At 55.1% G+C, this 22269-nt stretch overlaps 1 protein-coding gene across 1 annotated transcript in view; it reads right to left on the bottom strand.

Moving 5' to 3' along the window:
* LOC138101927 (uncharacterized) overlaps positions 1-22269 on the bottom strand; it is a 958962-nt gene that overhangs the window by 637515 nt on the left and 299178 nt on the right. The window contains 1 exon segment of the mRNA XM_068999675.1: positions 14181-14679. Coding sequence (XP_068855776.1) covers positions 14181-14679 — 499 coding nt within the window.

The raw sequence follows: 22269 nt of genomic DNA, 5'->3' as shown, positions 1-22269 counted from the left end.
CTAGGGCAGTGGCAGATGATCGGCCAAGAATCAAGCCTCCTACTGGTGTACCATTGAGGCAGATGGGTCCTGTGAGTCCTGTAGGGATGTTATGGATTTCAGACGTCAGGAGATCACAGTCTACTGAGGCTGCCAAGTCCAGGCCGATGCTGCCACTTGTTGCTGGCTGGAGGCAGGGCAAGGGTTTGCAGCTGCTACTTGTGTCCCTGCGCGGCTGCTGGACGCGCTGCTCCGGGAGTTTCCCTGCTTCTTGTTGCGGCAGGCATTCGAGTTATGCGTGTTGGATTGGCATTTGTTGCACCAAACTCCGGATGCTGAGCACTCCCGACGAATGTGGCCCGACTGGCCACATCGATAGCATCTCATTCTGTTTCCCTCTGGAGGCAACCGGGGGCGCGTGGCTGCTGCTTGGAGGGGAGCAAGGGCTGCCATTACCTGCATCTGAGCACTAGCTGCTTGTTCCTTCAATCCCTCCCCCAGCTTTTCTAACGCGTGGACTAAAAAGGCTTGAGCACCTGTGGGCAAGGTCGCAGCTTTATCTAGTAATGCCTGAGTGGTCCAATCACCAGGTATAGAGGTAATCAAAGATCTGGTGGTAGGGTTGCTATTTTGCAAAATGCACTGTTTTAAAATAGCATCTTGCATATGATCGGGTATCCCTGCCCTAGAGATAGCATCCATAACCTTATCAACAAAGGAGCTTAACGATTCATCACGACCCTGCTTGATGCTCATATATAGGGGGGTCCCTCCCGATGTCCTGACTTTATCTATTGCTCTCTTAGCTACTGCCATTGCCTCCCTAAGTTTATGTGGCCCTAGTCCAGCTTGAGCTTCAACTCTGAGATACAGGCCCTGTCCCATAAGCTCGTCTACAGTAAGGCCTGTTAAGGGATCCCCTTGGGGTCTGGGGAGGTTAGTGCTACTTGCCGCTTCCTCTCTCCACCTTGCCTCAAAAAGCAATCTCTGAGAGGGGGTGTAAATGAGTTTCGTGATGGTCAGGATATCGGCAGGCAGAAGAATGTGGGCATTAAAAAGATAATCTAACATCTGCTTAGCTGGTTCACTAGACACCCCAAAGTTACTGACTGTTGCTCTCAGCTGGGACAGGAGTTTCCAGTCGAGATGGGCAAACTGCGCGTTCTGACCCCCTTGCGCATTAGTAGTGAAAACAACAGGGAAAGCCATCGCTTCTTGTGCAGCCGCCAGGAGCTCGGAATCTCCCCTTTCCATGCCGTCTCGGGCAAGCGCCTGCCACAACTCTCTCCTCCTTGCTGCCATAGCCTCCGCCGGGTCAGATTCTCCCCCAGGGACAGGCTTCGTGGCATTAGAGGGGTCGGGCGGCAGCGGCGGGCATGAGGGGGTTAATGCAGAAGCGGCGATTGAAGCGGAAGGCGGGGGAGCAGGCAGGGGGGTAGGCAGCGCAGGGGATTGACTGTCAGTGGGGGGTGGCTCTGGAGGAATCTCAATAGTGGCAAAGGCAGGGGGGTTGGGGGCCGTAGGGAAAACCGAGGAGTCATTATCTTGGTTACGGGAATGCGCTATCTTAATGCCTATGACTGCTCGCTTCTCTGCCTGCACTAACAGTAACTCATTATGAACTGCTTTCCAAAGTTTGCTTATTTTCTTGGCTGACTTATCATCGTCTAAAACAAGGCGAAAAAGTTCATCCCCGTACCTCCGCCATTCTGCTAATTCGTGAATGCTGTGAGGGTCGTTAAAGAAACCATAAGAACGCGCGTGAGTTAGTAGGGAAGGGAGGTCTTTTTCTAAGTTAAAAGCTTTAAAGTGACGCTTAAGAAGAAAGGCTTTAAATAAATCCTGTGCTGCTTGCCTATCCATACTTACGGTACCGTTGCTAGCCCTCCAGGCTTCGGCAGCACGTATCAGCGAACCCACCGGTGTGGTCGTTCGGGCACGGAGACGGGAACACAGCTGTCCTCCGCTCTTATTGCCGTCCCTCTAGCTGCAGGACCTGAACCCAACGCACCTTTCCTTGTGGAAGTGGGGGTAGGGGGGGGTTCATGACGTGCCTTCTGTTCGGGCGTCAGATGTCGGGAAAGGCGCGGGAGACGAGCTCATGATTTCATGATCGGCAAGCCTCGATTTTATTGTCTTTTCATCTCTTATTTATACAACACTTAAACAGCTCATACATATTGCAAAACCTGAGCTCACGATTGGTCATCTTCTCTCGTGGGAACAACACACCCCGCGGTGATGGTTTCTTCATTCCAATCTGCTCTGGCTTGTGTCCTGTTGGACACCTTGATGATAAGAAACCCCTTTTCCCACGACAGGCTAACTCCTACATCCTGCAAGGCTCTATCTTATCATGTCCTCTGCTGCGCAGCCATTCCTCAGATAAGCTCTCTACACCCTGGTCTCCTCTGTAGGTATAAGCCTACACTAATTTTGGTTGTTTGGAGTTTTCCACCCAGATCTTCCCCTATGTCAAAATTTGGCTTTAAGAAATGCCGTTTTTACCTCTGGCTAGAAGCCAGGTGGACACTTGTGAGAGAAACTGGTGCCAGGACAGGAAAATCCCACCGAGGGCTGCTATTTCCAGTTGAAAGGTTGGTTAGACTCAAACACTGAGGAGGCTTTACGCAGTCTGTGGGGAGGGAAAGGAATGATTCAACAGTGTTTCCAGTGAAGAAAGTTATTAACTGTTCCTGGCCTTGTCCCTTCATCTTCGGGGAGCAGCTGTTCAAATCCAAGCAGGCCAAACCTGAGCAGCTCATCTAAGCCAGGTGGCATGAAAGGAACTTCGGTGTGCAGAAGAAAATAAGTTTTGTCTCTGGGCGAACAGCTCGGTGCAGGGTTTATCTGCGGCTCTGCGCTCCCGCGGAGCCCGAGAGCAGCCGGGTGCTGATAACTATCAAAGAGAGCTGGGGCCGGGTCAGGCAGCCTGTTCCTAACCCAAAATACAGCATTTAGCCCAGATGAGAACCTGAGATGGGGCTTTGGGATCGCAGCCTGTGATCATTGTGTCTTGTACAGCACTCCTGAGATATTCAGAATTTGTGCTTTTGCTGCTGAGCCTGATTCCCGGCAGGCTGGGGCCGGGTGGAGCAGGGAATGCTGAGGGGGCCAGGACTCCAAGGCTGTTTGGGAATTCCTGTTCAACCCTGCCAGCCTGGCCTGGAGCTGCACACCCCAATCCTCCCACACTGAAATGAATCAAAGCTGTTTAGTCTGGCTGAGCAACCAGCATTCCTGGGGTCAAATAAAAATTCTCTGTGAAGCAGATGCAGCAGTTCAGCCCTAAGTGCCCAGCTTGCTTCAGGTCTCCAGAGCTCACTTTTTTGTGCAACATCAGCTTTTGAAAAGTCAAAAAGAGAAAAGTAATTAATAGATAATAACTAGATTCATAAAAAATCAAGACACTGAAATAACACAGTTTTATTCCCGATACCCAGCAGGCAAAAGTTTTTTAAGGATCTGCTGGAGCTTCAGCTGTTTTCCTACTTAGTCCTGCCGAGGATGTGTCCAAACCCTAAACATGTTCGTGTGCAAAAGGGTGACACAGGGTTTTTCCTGTTGTTCAACCCTGGAAGACTTTGAGGTTTATAAATATAAGGGGGAGTAATTGCAAGGTGCTGTACTGTATGTATGTTGGTGTTTTAATAAGTAATAAGTCATTTAATAAGTAATAAAGTAATAAAATTACAGATGGACCATGATAGGAAAATAACTTGCTCCAGGAAAAATTCCTCAGGACAGCTGGTTATTCCCAATATCTACCACTGTAATTGAGTAAGGAGAAATGGACAACAAGCCATGTCTGATTACCAACATGCTGATGTTGTGCTCTCTTCCCCAGTCTGCTCTCAAAAGATCTGGGACTGACAAAGATGAAGGAATTTGAAGAGCTGTTCTGGTTATTTCAGAGGAAGTTTAAAATGGAGAAGGGATTGGGGTGATTAGGAGGCTCTCATTACCCATCATTTTCAGTGCTGCCTTTTGTAGCAAAAATGACAAATGTGCCCTGTTGGTGTTGTGTTGGTGTTTAGATTTTCTGAGTCCCTCAGCCCTGAGCTGGGTTCCCATCCTGGTGGAACTGTCCTGCCTGGTGCTTGCAGGATGCCCTGGAACAAACCCTCTGCCCCACCATCCACAACGAGCAGAAGGGCATGAGGACAGTGCTGCGAGGATGGGCAAGGAGGGGCACTTTGCTTGGGGAGAGTGGGGCAGGAGAGGCCTTCAGTGGCCTGGCAGAGATACTCCGAGTTTTTGTTGGTTTCCATACAACAAAAGGCTTCCCCTTCCCTCAGAGATACGGAGTGATGCTCTTTGCCAGCTCCTCCTTTCTCTCCTGCCTTCCTTTGCCTGCTCTTTTTCCCTCCCAGTGTTTCCCTTTGCCCAGGGCAGTTCCCAGCCATAGACCCTCCCCTGATGTTTTTTTTCCCCAATCCAGGGGCTAAAGCAGCCCTGGATGAAGTTGTGGAGGCTGGAAGTGAAATGTCACTGTAAGATCTTGCTCCATTTGGGTTTCAGTCCCTTCAGAGCTTTGCCTTCAAGGGCAGGAACATCTTTTCCTCCCTGGGAACTGGAATTGCAGTGTGTGCCATGGATCCCAGAGGGGCATTCCCGAGGCTCCCAGGCTGCTGGTCCTGCCGTGCCTCCCAAGGGAGCTGTGCAGGGCCAGGGGACAAGGTCCAGTAGCTGGGAGGGCTCCCAGAGTAGACAGCAAAGGCTGCTTTGCTGCACATTCTCCAGCTGGAAGCAGAGGGAAGAAGGGAAGGGAGTCCCGGACAGAATCCCGGCATGCTTGTGGCTGGAAGGGACCCTGCCCATGGGTTAGGATGCCAAGAGGGAGAGACGCCTGTGCCCCAGGGAAGGTGCAAGTGAGACCATATGAGGGCAACAAACGGATTTTATTGGACATGCATTTTATTGAACAACGAATGGGAGGGATGGGATTTTAGAGGATGTGTGGATGTGTATTTTAATTTGATATTCTTCTTATTACTATTTCCTATTTCATCTTCTTCATCTAAGTCTTCTTCTTTTCCTTCTTTTTAATTAGTTCTACTACTCTTGCTTCTTCTTCTTTGTCTTACTCTTATTCTTCTTATTACTATTTTAATTTTTCTTCTTATTTACTACTACTATTTCTTCTTCTTTATCATATTCTTCTTATTCTAATTAATCTTATTCACTTGTTATGCTTATTCTTTTCTTTTTCATATTCTTATTGCTTACTACTATTTCTTCTTCCTCTTCTTCTTCTTCTTCCTATGCTCTTATTATTCTTATTCAACTTACTATTTTTATTAATATTCTATTCCTTTTTCTTCTTCCTCCTATTTACTACTGCTATTTCTTCGTCATCACAATATTCCTATTCCTATTCTTTTTTCCTGTATGAGGAGTTTTTCTTAATTTTTGTTTGTTTTTTTTTTTTTTTTTAACCCATTACTATTTCTTAAAGTCAACTTGCATTTGTTGAGTCAATGTCCTGCAGCCATGTCCGTTGCCTTTGGTGCCACCAGGGGAGGTTCAGATTCAATATCTGAAGCAGTTTTTCCTTGGCAGAGGCGTGAGGCACTGGAAGAAGTTTTCCAGGGCGGTGGTGGAGTCCTTGTCTCTGCAGTGTTCAGGAGCTGTGCAGATGTGGCCCTCGGGGACGCGGTTTCGGGGCGACGCTGGCTCTGCCAGGGTGCCAGTGGCAGCGGGTGCCCGGCAGGGTCTCTTGGTGACTCTCTGGGCTTCCCCGCCGAGCGCGCCGGCACCGAGCGCGCTCCTCGGGCGCTGCTTGGGGCCGGCCACGCCGGTGACTTTGGGCACCGGGGAGACGCCCCCGGCACGGCCCAAAGCAGCCGGGGCAGCTCAGGCTGCGGGGCCCGTCCAGGCCGAGGCCGCCCCGGGCCGGGCGGGCGCTACTCCCGCGTCCGCGGCGCCAGGCAGCGGCAGCGGAACAGCGCCCGCAGCGCCCGCAGCGCCCGCCTGAGGCGGCCGGGCCGCTTGCTGGGGGCAGCCGGCTGGGCAGCCGAGGGGCCGCGGGGGCTGCGCGGGGCAGGCCCCGGCTCCTGCCAGGCCAGCACAGGACAAGCTGCGGGTCCCGTGGCGGCTCGGCCTCGCAGGGCAAAAAGCGAGGCACAGAGCGGCTGCCGTGCCCGGCGCTCGGCCCAGGCCTCCCGAGGGACGGGCGCCGGGAGCCCGTCTGCCGCAAGAGCTGCCAGGCTTCGGCGCCCGCCTTCTTCGCGCAGCTCGAGGACGCCGAGTCCGTCCCAGGCGGCGGCCTTCGGCAGCGAGGGCGGGACCCCGAAGCTGAAGATGCACGTGTATTGCCAGGTGCTCCGTGTGAGGTCTCTGTCGCTGCCATCTTCCTCTATGGAAACCTCTCGGTAGATGTACTCTTCCCACTCATTGAGCTCTGCGTGGCACGGCTCTGGCTCGATGCCGTCATCCCCGTCAGAGGGGTCTTGGGAGCTGCTGACCTCTCCTTGGGACAGCTCTGGCTTTGCCGCACCTTGGCACTCTTGGGACAGCTCAAGCTGGGTGTGGTATTGGCAGTCTTCATTGTCTCCAGCTGAGGTCCGCTCCTCGCTCCCTTTCTCTGCCAGGAGTGACCCCCTGTCTGCCTCCTGGCCCCTCACCCTTCCTTCGCCCTGCTGGGACAACTTTGGGTCATTCCCCTCTTCTTCCCCTTGGGGCAGCTCCTGGACTTTCACTCTTTGTTCCCACTGGTAGAGCAGTTGCTGTGCCCCATCTCCCCACTGCACGCTCACACCCATCTTCCACGGGTTCAGCCCTTGGTGACTCCACACTCCGCACAGGGACACGTCCTGCACTGGCCCTGCTGGTACCCACTGGGACAACTCACGGCCTGTCGCCTCTTCCCACAGGCGAAGCTCTTGGGGCCGAGTGTCTCTCCCCTGGCAAGGCTCCTCATCCATGCCAGGTTTCCTCTCCGCCTCCTTGATGACAAAGGGCCCCTGCTCCTCTTCAGTGTCTCTCTGGGGCCTGACTGAGGCACTCTCTGCCCCCACCAAGTGCCAGCTGAGGGTCTGGTCTTGCAGCCCACTGGGCACAGGGGTGGCTGGCTGGGAGGAGTTGGGGTTTGCCTTGTCCTCTTCCATCTCTGAGGTCCTGTAGCACAGAAGGATCACGGGAGCTGCTTCCTTCTGCGAGAGTGGCTCTCACTGGACTGGGCATTCCAAGGTTCTGTGCCCCTTAGATACCCTCGGCCAGGGCTCTGTGATGTCACAAGGGTCTCTGGGCACCCCCATGTTCCGCATGGCCAAGGGCCCTGACATCACGCACCTGTGTCCCAAAGGGCTGTACCCGGCGCCCCTTCAGCAGCCGAGCCTGCACTGAGCAGGCCCTGGACTTGGGCACTTGTAGCCCCTGGCCTCTGTGAGGCTTTGGCCACGGTCCCACTCAACAGCCCAATCCCCACACTGCAGAGCCCTGGCTTTGGCGGGTGGGCTACTCAGGGCATGAGCCATTGGCCAGATGGCCGCAGCCAGGGACTTGGGGGCATTGGCTCCATGTGCAGCTGCAGGCCGGGGACGAGGGGTGTCCCTCAGGGCTCTGCCTTGGCCCTGGGGCTCTTTAGTGGCGTCCCCGATGACACAGGCAGGGGCTCGAGCTCCCCCTCAGCACGTTTGCAGGGGACGGGCAGCTGAGCGTGGCAGGGGCACCATGGCCGGATTTGGCCGTGCACAGGGACCTGGGCAAGCCTGAGAAGTGGCACAACGAGAACCTTACGAGGCCTCACAAGGCCAAGTGCCGGGTGCTGCACCTGGCCTGGGGCGATCCCCAAGTCCCAGATTCATCCAGGCCGGAAGAGACCTTCCTATCCCTCAGTTTGGCGCTGCCTCCCTGGCCGCTCCCAGCACCTCCAGAAGCAGCACTGGCTGGGCCTTGGGGTTTCTGGTGCCCTTGCCCACTTCCAGCAGGGCTGGTGTAGTGGGTTGACCCTGAGTTGATGGACAGTCTTTTAGACTAATGATGCTTCTCACAATTTACATCTTTAGACCATGCGGAAAGCCGGGAATTCCTTTTGTTCCAACTTGCCTGCCGGAAGATGGAAGGGGACCTTGGAGCCTCCGGGCCCCGCCGGGTCAGGGCCCCTGCACCCCCTCCTTTCCCAACGCCGCAGCACAGACCCCGTGTCACTGCTGGGGGGGAACTGTCCCAGAGCCGCAGGCAGCTAAAGCCAGCCATGGAGTGCCACACAGCTAAACCCATCCGGCGCGGCTCCCTGGCACCGGCGGGTCCCTCTCCTCTCCACGCGGGGCCGGCGGAGCCAGCGGGAGCCGGCGGAGCCTCCTGTCTGCAGCCAGCACACTCCGCGCTGAACTGAAGAGGACACCACGCAGCCAGCAGCACAAAGGGAGCCAGGCTTTCTCCACCGTAGAGCCCGAACAAGAACACTCTTCATCGTGGCGGCTTCGGAGCCAGAGAGAAGAGAAAGTGAGTCCTGTGGGACGGAGCTGGAAATGGCGACGGGAGAAAAGAGGGCGGTGCCGCGATTCTCGCGCGCAGCTTAAAAAACTTCCTGCAGGCCGTGGTAAGAAACTGTAATATCACAAACTGTTTGTCTCTTTGATCCATTTGGAGTACATGGAGGGATGGAAAGTTCACCCGTGGCCCATGAAAATTATGAAAAGTGCCTGTGCCAGGCTATATAGAAGTATTGAGAGGCTTTTAGAGACCTCCTGTCTCAAAAAGAAAAAAAAACAACCCAACCCTTTGTGTTCAGGCCAAAGTAATTCATCCTTAAAAAGATTAATAACCCCATGTGAAGGCCCATGTCTGACAGTGTGAAGGAACTGTGAGATGTTTCAGGGCAGAGATGTTTTACACCACAGCAGATTGTTTCTTTCCGGGCGGGTCTGCTGTTGGTGGCACTTTGGGAACCACTTGATGCAGAAGAAAACCCTTTTTTCCTTTAGCATAACAAAGAGACTCTTCAAGAACTGCAACACTGACTAAAATCCCATGTTCTGCTTCCTTTCTGTGAGTTGGGTAAAAGGAGGGAAGTGCTGGAAGAGAGGGGAGGTTTGCTTGAATTTCTTGTTATTTCTTTTTACTTTTAATTCTGTTGGTAATAAACTTTTTCTTTGTACAGCAACTGTTTAAGTTTGAACCTGTTCTGCCTCGCAGGCCTCTAGTTTTCCTCAATATTTTCTTATTTTCCCCTTATGAAAAATAACAGATTCTGTGTGCTTGACGCTCAGCTGCGTCAAACCACGACAGGCAGAGCCCTGGTGCCCCCGTCTGAGTGATCCATGTTTGGATCCAGTGTCCTGGGTTTGCATGGCCAGGCTTTGGAAATAGGGGGCCTCCAGGGGTGGCTTCCGTCAGCAGCTTCCAGAAGCTTCCCCCGTGTCCGGCTCCTGTTCCGTCCTGCCCCTGAAGGCGAGGGTAACCCAGGGTCTGGTTCATGGCTCCCCTGGGGCAGATGAGAGTGAAACAACAGTGAAAGATCTGTGTTTATAAATATGTCTCTGTAGGGTTTATTTCAGAGCAGTTTGGTTGCTGTGTGAAGGGGGTTTGGAGCCCTTTTGGTTACCATCTCCAGTAATATTAAAAGCATAAAAGTAACACTTAGGAAATGTATAAGGGCCAAGAAAGTATGAGAGTAGAAGGATACACAGTCAGCAGCCCTGGATCAGCAACAAAACTTTTGGTTTTGGTTGTTTCAATGTCCCTGTCCTTGGTGTAAGTGATGGTCCCAGGCTGGATCCCGTGGGGGCTGGGGAAGCCCCGGAAACTCCAAGTTCGGTGGGTTAATACAGGTTCAGGTTTGGGTGAACAGCCAGGTACCTCCCCCGGGGGAGTTTTGCAGTGTCCGATGTCACACTGTGGATCCCGGGGCACTTTGGGGGCTCTGATGGTTTATGGCCCCTTCTAAGACATGGCCCTGCCCCTCCCGGCAGCGCAGCTGAGCCAGGCATGGCCCATGCGAAGGGATGGCAACCTCCAGCCCTCTGTGTGCATGTCCCGGGCCTGGCCCGGGCGGGTTCCCAGAGCTGGGCCAGTTGTGTAAGGGAGGGCGCTGCCCTGCTCCCAAGCCCTGTCCCACCTGGCCGGATCTGCTTCCCATCGGCCTCTGCCCTTCCCTGGCTCCAGGCCCGGCTCGTCCCCTCCGGGCTGGGTGTTCCCCCCCTGTGCCCCCGGGCGCTCCCTGTGCCCACGGCCAGCAAAGGCCCCGCTGCTGCTGCCGGTGGCCAATGGTTTGAGCCACTAACCCGGAACATTTCAGTCCCTCACAGCTCTGCACCCCAAAAGCCGAGAGGGATCGAAGGCACCTCACAGCGACTCCATCCCGCTGCAAACGGCTCAATTCCACCTCAAAACAACTCCATCCCACCTCCAAATTTTGGGGTATCCCCTGTGCCCAAACTGCTCCCAGTTGTAGATGTTCCTGTCCATGAACTTCACCCGGTTGTTGTCATCAAGGAAGTGCCAGTGGGCTTTTCCCCAGGAATGGAACACACCTGTGTGGGAGACAGGTCAGGGGGTGCCCCCCTCCAGCAGCCCCCAGCACCCCACAGCAGGTTGGGAGCTCAAGGGACCCCCCTGGACACCCCTTTCCCACCCCTCTCTGCCCCACGGCCGCCTCAGCACCAGCTGCTGGGTGGGGAGGAACTCCCCATGAGACCCTCAGGGAGGGACAGGGGTTTGGGGACCACCCCAGTGAGGTTCTGCCCCCCCGAGAGCCCCAGGGAACAGGTCAAGAGATCAAGTGATGGGGAAACAAAGGGACTCTCATGGGAAGCCTTTTCCCGCTGTGCTCCTATCCCTTATCCCCCTCTCAGACACCTTTCCCATCGTCCCCCCACCTCTCCCCACCCCACCCCCCCGCCTGCAGCCGGGGGCTCCCAGCACCCAGAGCAGGGTGACACGGGGGGGACACACGGGGGTTCCCATTCCCAATCCATCCCAGGGCCGGTTTTGCCCCCCCAGTCTCGACCCCCCTGTGGGGTTCCCCAGAGTCCCTCCCCAGTGCCCCCAATGAACGGGACCGGGCCTTACTGGGAACACTGGGAGCAGCCGGGTGGGGGCAGAGTGACAGCGGGGCTGGGGGGACACACGACCCCCCCCAAAATCAGCGCGGGGATGGAGCGGGGGGTCCCGGCCGGGCCCGAGGCCACAGGGAGGGGCTGCGGCCGGCGGCGGCTCAGGAGCTCTGTGGGTAGAGCAAAGGGGGTGACACCGGGCTGGGGGTCCCGGGGGGGCACACACGCTCTGGGGGAGGATGGATGCGATCCCCGGGACCCCCCGTCACCTTCTTGAGCAAGTGAAAGCCGAGCCCCAGCACCAGGAAGATGAAGCCCAACACGAAGTCCCCGATCCCTCTCAGAATCTTGCTGAGGGCAGTGTCCGCTGGCATCTGTCGGGGGTCCACATGGGTCAGGACCTCTCCAAAACCCCCCCAGAGAGCCATCAGGACCCCCTGAACCCCTCTTTTTTTCGTCCACAATCTGTCCAGAACGCCGTTAAACCTTCCAGCACATGCCAAACCCACTCTCATCTCCTCCAGGACTCCACAAACTCCATCCCAGTTGCTCCGTGCCCTGCGAGGATCCCCCAAACCCTCTCCCAGCCCCTTTGCCAAGGCTAAAAATCAAGGGTGGCTCTTGATGGAATGCCCAACACCGAAAAACAGGACAAGAGATCGGCCTAGAAGCACAGATAGCTTTGGGTTGGGGTGTTCTGAGAGAAGTGAGCTGCCCTCGTGAGAGGGGAGTGGATTGAGGGCACTGGGGAGGCACTGGGAGGGCACTGGGAGCGACTGGGAATGGAGCGCGCGGCACTGGGAGGCCGAGTCCAGCACGGGGCACTCGGCGCTGCGGGTCTGCCTGGCAACTGATGAGTCATCAGAGAGACGCGCTCTGATTGGCTGAGGGGCGTCAGCGCCACGCAGGGCTGCGATGGACACGCGCGGGGGCACTGGGAGAGACTGGGATGGACTGGGATGGACTGGGAGGGACTGGGAGAGACTGGGAAAGACTGGGATGGACTGGGAAGGACTGGAAGAGCTCAGGGGAAGCTGGAAGGACAAGAGGCCCCGGGGATGGGCACCAGGGGGGCTGAGGGGCTCCAGGCTCATCCCCAGGGCAGGGCCCGAGGGGACTCGCTCTGCCCGACGTTCTGCACCTCTGCGGGCCGCGAGCAACGGGGCAACGATGTCGCGGTGGTGCCGGCAGAGCCTGTCCGCCAGAGCCCGTTTGTACCCCAGTCGTGCTGGATGGCTGTTCCAGCACTGCGCCTGTTTCTCCCCACACGGGCTGTCCCCCACAAACAGCCCCACATCGCTGGCGAGTGCAGTTGCTGCTCCCGCTGTCAGATGCTCCTCTGCACCAACCTCACCCGCTCGGTGCCCTTAATGAAGTGACACTCGGACTTCATCATCCCCTGGAACACCCCTGTGTGCGTGGGACACAGCTCAGGGGGTGCCCCCCTGCAGCCCCCAGCACGCCCAGAGCTCCGGGAGCCACCCCGGATCCCCGCTCCGCACCCCCTGTGCCCCACGGCCGCCACGGGACCCTCCTGCCCGTGCTCTGACTTCCTCTTTTCCATCCTTCTCCCTATTTCAAATCCCCTCACCCACCATTTCCAGCCACTCCCCAGAGGAGTTTTGGAGTCCCATTCCCCCCTTTTCACCCTTTCCACCCTTTTCCCCCACAATCTCCCAATCCCCAGCCCACTCCCGCTCAGTTTTCGGGTCCCATCCTCCACTTTTCCCCAGTTTCCCAGCCCCTCCCATCCGTTTCTCCCCCACTCTTCAGCCCTCTCCTGCTCTTCCTTTGAGGGTCCCCTCCAGCTCTCACTCATTTTAGGGGTCCCATCACCCCTTTTTCCACTTCTCCCCCCCTTTCCCATTGGGTCCCGCCCCTCCTGCTCACCCGAGAGCTCCACGCCCGCAGCCAGGGGGGCTCCCAGCACCACCAGTGCCACCAGTACGGCCCCAGCTGCCGCCACTCACCCCAAGGCCAGTGCTGGCCACGATTTTGATTGGCTATGGGGCTTTAGGGATGCTGCAGCCCCGCGGTGGGGTTTTTTGGAGGGGGAACCTCGGGGTGCGGGGCAGGTGGGAGCTCAGCTGTGCCCAGAAATGTGTCCCCAGGGACGCGGGATCTCAGGGGTGCCCATGGCCTGGGGTAACGCTGGCCCGGTGCCAGGCACCCACCAAAGCCACTCTGTCCCTGCCCCCCGCAGCCGCATAGGGGAGAGAAAATGGAACCGAGGGTTCCCGGGTGGGGATAAGGACCGGGAGAGATCCCTCAGCAAACACCGGCACGGGCACAACAGGCTCTAATTAGAGATATTCATTAAATTGATGACACCAAAATAATAACAGCAGGAGAATGAGAAGGAAAAGAAGACCCTCAAAACACCCTCCCCCCACCCCTCCCTCCTTCCCAGGGGCTGTGGGGGCATCTCTGCATCCAGCACCTCCATCTTTGGAGCTGCCAGGGATTGGCTCTGCCAGACATGGAGGAAGCTTCCAGATCCTTCTCTCAGAAGACACCTCTGAACCAACCCCGCTACCAAAAACCAGGCTGTGCAAGCCCAGTAGAGCCCCAAAACTGGGGACCCAGATATCCAGGATCTCAGCTGCACCCCAAAATGGGGAGGGAGATGTCCAGGGGCTCAGCTTTGCCCAAAAACGAGGCCCCAGCTGAGGGCATTCTCTGCTTGGCTGAGCGCTGCCTGAGGGCTGGGGCTGCAGCAATGGGGAGGACACCCTCCTCCAGCGGGGATGTCCGGAAAATGGGGGACCCCCACAAGCCCCTCGCAACCCCCGGGGCTGGGCTGGCCCTGCCTGGATGCTGGGAGACACCAAAACCGCTCTGTCCCTGCCCTCTGCTACTGCACAGGGACAGGAAATACAAGGAAAGGTCCAGGAGCTGAGAGAAGGAGCGGGAGAGATCCCACCCCGAGCACCAGCACGGGCACAACAGAGCCAGCCTGGGCACAGGGAGGGAATTTATTACCAACCAAATCCCAGCAGCACAAGGAGAAGGCAAAGAAATCTCTCCAACCCCTTCCCCCCACCCAGCGTGGATCACCCGGAACGGGGGTCACCAGGGCTCTGCCCCACGAGGGTCACTGGGGATCATCCAACGCCGATCCTCCCACGGGGGATGGAGCTGGGGCAGCGCACGAAGCTCTTCCCACACTCGGGGCACTCGCAGGGCTTCCCTTAGCGGTGCCTCCGTTGGTGTCGGGTCAAGGTAGAGCTGTGTGAGAAGCTCTTCCCACACTGGAGACACTCGTAGGGCCTCTCCCCAGTGTGGATGCGCCGGTGGAGGGTGAGGGTGGAGTTGCGTTTGAAGCCCTTCCCACAGTCGGGGCAGCTGAAGGGCCTCTCATCCGTGTGAATGCGCTGATGTAGGAGGAGGTGGGAGCTGGTCTGAAACCTCTTCCCACACTCAGAACACTCGTAGGGCCTCTCCCCAGTGTGGGTGCGCTGGTGGTGTCTCAGGCTGGAGCTCCACCCGAAGCTCTTCCCACACTGCAAGCACTGATAGGGCCGTTCCCCGGTGTGGACCACCTGGTGCCGGAACAGGTTGGAGATGCTGGAGAAGCTCTTCCCACATTCCCCACACTCATAGGGCCTCTCCCCAGTGTGGATCCTCTGGTGCCTGATCAGATTGGAGCTCCATCTGAAGCCCATCCCACATTCCAAGCACTTGTGGGGCTTCTCCCCACCCTGAGGCTTCTCCTCCTGCTCTGAGTTCTGCCTGGATCTCAGGCCGCCTTCCCGGCACAGGGGGGCTCTTTCCTCCTTGGATCTCTCTGGGATGCGATTGCAGCCCCTCCTCGTGCAGCATCTCCGGGGCTTTTCCTCCTCCTCCATCCGGCCACGCTTTGGGACTGACAAATCCTGCACTGGGGAAAAAACAAGGGGTGACCGCCATGGCCTGGGGGCTTCTCCTGCCCAGGTCCATCACCCGGCATCTTGTGTCTGTAAAAACCTCCAAAACACCAAGATTCAGCCCAAAATGCACCCAAACATCAAGACACAGACCCAAAACTCCCAAAACATCAAGATTTAGACAAAACACCCTCCAGAATATAAACACATTCAGCCCCCACAAAAAAACCAAAGCACCAACATGGAGCCCAAGAAACCTCAGAAACACCAAGATTCACCCACGGGAAAATCGTGGATCCCCCTCCCTGCTCACCTGCTGGATGGGGGGGGCAACGCTCCTGGGGCTGGGGGGAGGCTGCAGATACAGCGAGTGCTGGAACCTTGGGGTGCCTCCTCTTCCTGATCCTCCTCCTGTGTCCCTACTCTTCCTCACACTCCTCTTCCTCACATTACTCCTTCTCCTGCAGAATCCCACCTGCTGCTCCCACGGCCATCGTTTCACCATTCTGGTCTCCAGCCCTGCTCCTCCAGCCTTTCTCCTGCTCCCCCCAGGCCCAGCACCCAGCCCTGGCTCGCTCTGCCCCCCAGAGCTCTCGGATCCCCCAGCACGAGCAGCGATGCAGCTGCGGCAGCTCGGGCTGGGGCAGCGCTGGGCTCTCGGCCGCTCCTGCCCGCACTCGGCCCCCGCCGCAGCCACTTCTGCCAGCACAGCACGGCCCGGCCCGGCCTTGGCGCTCCCCCCCTCCCACCTCCCCAAATTCCCCTGGCGGGGGGCGCCAAGGCCGGGCCACACGTGGGCTCCAGCTGGGGAGCGCCGGGCGCTGCGGCTCTGCCTGGCAACTGCTGAGTCACCAGCGCCGCGCCTTCTGATTGGCTGAGCGCTGCCTGAGGGCCGCGCCTGCACCAAGGGGGGACACCCTGCTCCAGGGGGGATGTCCCGAAAACCGGGCACCCCCAGCGAACCAACAACACCAACGCCTCCTTACAAACACATGCTCTGAATCTGCTCGGACACAGCCACACGCACTTGCACACAAGCAAGTGACAGCACAAACCAGCAGCTCCACAAAATGGCACTGACTGACACACACTGCTGCTCAGCCAAGCTCCTGCTCAATTCCTCAACTTCCAGAACAACAACAAAGCCTGAACAGAAACATGGACATCGTGTCCTATACAAAAGGGGACAATATTGAGGCATTTTGCACATTCTCCCAGAGCTAATTAAAGACATGGACACCCAGCAGGGGTAAAAAGGGAAGTCGAGAAGGGGTCTCAGCAACAGGGGACGGATGGTGTTGGTGTGCTGGGAAGGGATTGGTTGAAGGGAGTGTGCAGGAATACGGTTAAGGCAAACAGCAGCAGGAGGAATCTATGTGGTAAGAAAGGAAAAGGAAGATGGAAAACAGGAGGAAGAGAAAAAAGGGAGAACAGGGAGGCCTTATAGCACAATCTTATCCTCAAAATTTCTTTGATTACTCAGGGAATAAGTGGGAAAGATGAGCAGGGGTGTTTTATTCAACCACTATTAGTAGATGTGGGGAATGGGTTTGAAATGCATCAATTTCTGTTTGCTCCTAATTGTGATTGTAATTTACTGGGAAGGGATTTGGTGGCTGAAGTGGGAATGCAAATTCATATTGTCAAAGGAGATACAGAGGCTAATGCTGCTGGACCTTTGTGTCAAATGTCTGCGAAGGCCTCTGCTGAAGTGAACCCAGAAGTGTGGGCAGCCCCACGGAAATAGGGAAAATCAGATATGGAGCCTCTCCAAATTCCTCTGAAGCAACCAGGACAAGTGGTGTCTAAAAGCAATACCCTGTTCCAAGGGAGGCAAGGAAGGGGTTACAGCCTCTTACTGAGTCCCTGCTAAAGGCAGCGCTTCTGGAGCCAGGCATCTCTCCCTACAACTCTCCTCTCCTGCCAGGCAAGAAACCCCATCATGGACACCAGAAGGAAAGCACAATTTTCAAGGCTTCAAAAGCAGATTAACTGAGCCTCCTGCCCTGGCCCTCCCACACAGGGAAAAACCATTTGAATTGCATGTGGATGTTAATCAGGGACATGCCAAAGGAATTCCTGGGCTCAAATGTTTCACCCAGTGGCCAGAGAGTGGCCTCATTGTCTGCAGAATTGTGCAGCCCCGGCTTTAATGGGAACTGAGGCCTGAAAACTGACAGCAGCAGAATCTCTGTTCAAGCCTGGCATCAAGGCAAAACTTTGTTAACCAAAGGAGCCTCTAAATGGATGAGCAGCGCTCGGTTCTTACAGAATGAAACTTGTTGGATGGAACAGGAGGATTCAGAGTTGAGGACAGGGCAAGGGTTGAACCCAGCCTCCTGTTTGAACGGCCCTGGACACGGGGCTGGCAAGAAACCCATGGCTGCAGTCAAGTGACAGAGCTCCAGAGCCGGCCTAGGAGAGATTTACCAGACATTCCCTGGCCTGAGGGAGAAAAGGTGTTTAGGGATGGGTCTGCAAGGGCAGCAGAAGGGAAAAGAGTGACAAGACACGCTGCTCTTAAGGAAAGGGAATGAGACAAAGCGAAGCTCAGCGCCCACATGCTCAGCTCAAAGGGCTGAGCTGGGGGTGCCTGGAAGAGCCTGGCACTGAAATGCCCTGAGCAGGAAGGCTTCAATATCTTCTGCTAACAGCATGGCAGCTCACAGCGGGGCAGAAGCATTTCCAACTGCTTCAGCAATCCCTGCATCAGTTCTTAAGGCATGTTTGGAACAAACAATTCCAAGATATGGGATTGTGGAAGCAATAGACTCAGACAGGGGAACTCATTTTACAGGAAAGATCCTTCAGGCCGTTCTGGCTGCTTTAGGAACACAGTGGGACCTCCAAACGCCCTGGCACCCCCAGAGTTCGGGTTGGGTGGAAAGAATGAATGGGGAAATAAAGAAACACCTTCTGAAGCTGCTGAGAGAAACCAAGATGCCATGGGTACGGCTGCTGCCATTGGCTTTGGCAAGAAGGAGAGCCAGACCCAGGGCAGATATTCAATTATCTCCCCTGGAACTGATGTTTCAATTCCTCACCCTGCTCATTCTCGACTTAGTGGGGGTGGAGATAAGGGATGTCTGTTTCAAGCAGTCTGTGGCCAGAATCCTGTCTCTTGTGAAATCTCTTCCACAGGAAGCTCGGCTGGCACAGACCCTGCCTTGGGACTTTGCTGCCCACAGCATCCAACCAGGACATCGGGTCCTGCCTGAGGAGTGCAAAGAAGCACCACTGGTGGCCAAGGGCGTGGCCCATTCCAAGTGTCCCCGAGCACAGAAACAGCCGCCAGCACAGCTGAACACGGGGGGACCCCTCAGCCTCGCCTCAAGCTCTCGGAAGCCCCGCGGATTTGCACTCCCCGGCTGCAGGAGGAGCAGGCCAGGCCGCCACTGCCCCTGCACAGAAGGGGCCGCAGCAGCAGCCAGGGCTCCACAGCGGGGCAAGCCCCGGGGGCTGCCCACAGATCCTCTGCTGAAATTGTCTGGCTGGGCACCTCCTCTGGCATCTCCAGGCACTGGGGGCCAATCCTCGCTGGCACCGGGCGAGCTTCAGAGCTTTCTGTGCCTGCACTCGCCACAGCTGCTGCGGGAGACAGCGGGAGAATTCCACTCTGGCTCTCAGTTACACTCACACTCTGGGCTGGGCGGGATTCGATTGCTGGAAAATAGACCAAGTTCAGAAGTGTTTTAAAAGTTTATTTCTCTACTCAGGCTTGGTTTGCCTCTGCCTTGGCGAAAGGAATTTTAAAGTGTTTCTTAAGGGATGTTACACCACTCAACAGAGATGAGCTTAACATCTCAACAGACTGGGAACAGCCCAAAAGATACCCAAAAGATAACGCCCATCAACAGAACATCAACGCCCATCAGCAAACATCAAGGAACAGCTACCCCAGACACTGTCCCCGGCACAGCTGGAGACCCCTGCTCTGGAAAAGGCTGAGAAGGAAATCAAGGAGTGTGGACCTAATGAACATCAGAGGCCAAGCAATCCGGGGCCAACAGGAAACCAAATACTAAGAACTACCCAACTTGGAACCAATGAACATTAAACCTACGGATTTCGATGGGTTTAGACTGCATCAAGTTGAGGAAAATTTGAGTAAAACTCGTGTGCCATGGGATGATTTTCTCTGCACACCTGGGCTATGTGTGCATGAAATGATTTCTGTTGCACATCCTGGCCAGAATAAAGTAATGCCTTGATCTTCTAACACTAAAAAGGTTCTTGGAGAGTTTTTGTTCTTCCCACAGTTTCAGTGACAAGACTACACAATTAAAATGGTTTTTATTTCATAATCCTACTCTGACATTGTCAGCTGGGTTTGGGCCAGGTGTGTGAGAAACAATTTTTAGACTTAGGGGAAGAAGTAGAAAAATCGTTATTGCTTTGGATTTTTCTGTGTACGTGTGTGCGTGGCTGTTAGTAATGGAAGAATTTTGGAATGGGTTTTTCGAGGTTCACCTTTAGGTTGCATTTTGCAAAACTGGAAGAGCTTTAAAGGTGACCCTTTAACTCATTAACAGTTAATGAAACACCATTTAAAAATGAAGGGGAAAAAAAAAAAAAAAGGGAGCGGAGGGGGGAGGGGCACATGCAACTCCTGGGATGGCTGAGCTGGAAGAGAAACTTCCTTCCAGGCAGCCAGCAGAGGAGATTTAGAAATGCAAATTAACTCTGCTGGGGGAAGTGTGCACAATGTCCCAGGCTCTCCTTGCCTGCCAGAGGAATTGGGCTGATTCCCTCTGCCCCTCACCCCAAGCTCTGCCTCCCTGCACAGACGGAATTTGCATCGCTAAAGGCAGAGCCCACACTGAGCATCTCGGACTCTGCAACAGAAATCCCTGAAGCTGCAAAGGAAAACAGCAAACGGAGAATGTTGGGAGAACTTCACTCACAAAAGCGGGGGGGAATCATCCCTCTCCCCACTCCAACATCTGCTGGCACTGTCTGGGTTATACAGGGTGGGTTTGACCACTGGGCTGCTTTTGCTGCCACAAGGTCAGCGAAATCACTTGGGAATCCAAGGATGTGATGATTTAATCAGAGAAAAGAGGTCAATTGATGCATCCCTGGCATTTTTGGGAGTGCCCAAAAATGGGGAAAAGATGAACGGCCACCAGAACAAATCCTACAACACCATGGAGCAGCCCCTGGGAACCCAAACGAATTCATACCAGGTGCCAGAGAACCCATTGATCATTTCAATGCATCATTAGATTACAAGCTGTCCTCCAAATCATAACCAAGCACACAGCTCCAGCTCCTGACCTTCTCACCCACCAATCCACTCCCATGAGCAACGCCACATTTCACCCTGGGATGGCATCAGATTCTCTTTCAGCGGGAGGAGCAGGAGGTTGTGGAAAATTAAAGGACTCAAAGTGCTCATGGCAAAGAGATGGCCAAGGAAAAGTGGTGAAACAGAGAACAAAGGAAAGAAGAAAGCAGCTCATGTACTGCTCCAAACGTGGAAAGGATGGGAATGGGACACGTTTTCGTGGTTCCCTGGCAGACCATGGGTTAAACAAATGCTGTTCTTCCTCTCAGGTGCTACAGCAACTCTCATCTTTTTACCATGCACCACACCTTGCTCAGTGCAGCTCATTCAGCAGGGGATCAAGGGCATGCAAGTGGCAGCCAGGCCTCCTGACCCAGAAACGGCTGCAAAAGGACACAGAATGAGGTCACTGAGAATAATCCCAAAACCAAAGAAGGCCCAGGAAGAACAGATTAAGGCATTTTTAAAGTTTGTAAAGAGAAGTACTGAGAAAAGAAGAAGAGGTGGGATTAAAAGAGAAGAAATTGAATGTGTCTTTACAAACATATGCTGTGAATCCCATTGGAGATAGGGCCAGGGACTTGGAGATAAGGAAGTAACGAGAGAAACTATAAATTCGAGATGTTACTAATTGACACCAACTGCTGCTCAGCCATGGTCCTGCTAAATTCCTGAACTTCCCCAAGAAGAACAAAGCCTTAACAGAGCCATGAATATCGGATGTTATACAAAGTGGGGGTGCACATTAAGGGGGACATGCATTCCCCCGAGCCACCATTCAGCTGAGAAGGGAAACAAAGCTCTCCGCTGCTCCCGGCCCGACTTGCCCAGCCCTGCGTGTTGGCTGCCTCCGGCTCCTTGGGAAGCCCTGCAGCCTCGCTACTCCCGCCCCTAATTCGGAGCATCAGTGCATGGCTTTGATTTCCCCGAAAAAGGGAAAACCGCCCCAAACCCCTTTGGCTGAGTGCACGAGGGGAGAGATTTGTGGCAGAAAACTCCCAAAGTCGTTTATGCCCAGCTTGGGAAGAACAACCCAAGCCAAGCGGAGGTGGGACCCCCCAGCAGCGCCTCTCTGCCGCCCCAGCTGAAGCCCTCGCTGGCTGCTCCAGGCGGGATGGGCAGACTGGGAGCACTGGGAAGGGGCCCCGGCTCGGGCCGCAGCCCCCGGGGCAGCCCCACGGCAGCTCCAAGGCTCCGCCAGCCGGGATGGAACGTGGGAGGGGGAGCAGGGCAAGGGCCGGGGCTGTCGGTGCCCAGGGGACACAAGGGACAGCGGGGGCACTTCACAAGCATTGCATGCAAAAGATAAAATCATAAGGAAGACAAAAGCAAGACCAGCAGTGAGTCAAGATTATGAAGAGTTAAACTTTAGCTGGGAGTTAGAAGCAATTTGTACTGACTGAACCAAAAGACAAGTCAACGAAGAGTTAGAAATTTAGCCAAGAAGTATAGTGCTATTCACCACTATGTACCTGTCTGCAACTTTGCTTATAGGAAATGAACTGCCATAAGGGCAAAAGAAGCGGATAGAATTATAGCCAGCACCTAGATTGCAGGATCAAATACAGGCAGGAGGTATGGACCGTCTCCAGGCTTCCCGAGGCTTGCCCACAATAGAAGGTAGAAAGTTCATGGTGACGAAGAGATCCCCGACTTCATCTTTCAAGACCACTGACGCAAATCAAGACCACCGACCCAAATCAAGAAAAGAATTGCGCACGCGCAAAGGACTAATAACCGCATTTTAATAGGAAGTGGGGAATGGGAGGTGCTGGAGATATGTATAGGATTAATATCTAACACTTTGTGAAATAAATAGAGGGCAAATAACCGGATAAGCGGCTGGCACGTCTCTAGGAGGTGACTCCCGTGCCGCCTGCCGGCGTAATAAACGCACCACTTTCTAACTTTAATTAGTTAGAGAGTTTCTGTCCCTGAATACCGGTTTTTTTTAAATGATTCACTGGAAACGTCGAGCAGACGGAGATCTAGGAAGCAAAGGCAACACTGAGTCACTGCCAGCGTGCCCTCAGCCCCGCCAGAGCCTCAGCACCCCCACAGCCTCCCCAGTGGCTCCAAAGCCTTCTCAGCTTTTGCAGCCCTTCCATCAGCCGCTCCCTCTCGCGGCGCTCCGCGG

The sequence above is a fragment of the Aphelocoma coerulescens genome, unplaced genomic scaffold (genome assembly GCF_041296385.1).
Source record: "Aphelocoma coerulescens isolate FSJ_1873_10779 unplaced genomic scaffold, UR_Acoe_1.0 HiC_scaffold_56, whole genome shotgun sequence".
Taxonomy (NCBI): domain Eukaryota; kingdom Metazoa; phylum Chordata; class Aves; order Passeriformes; family Corvidae; genus Aphelocoma; species Aphelocoma coerulescens.
The sequence above is the reverse complement of the archived record's forward strand: the minus strand, read 5'-3'. Positions and strand labels throughout refer to the sequence as shown.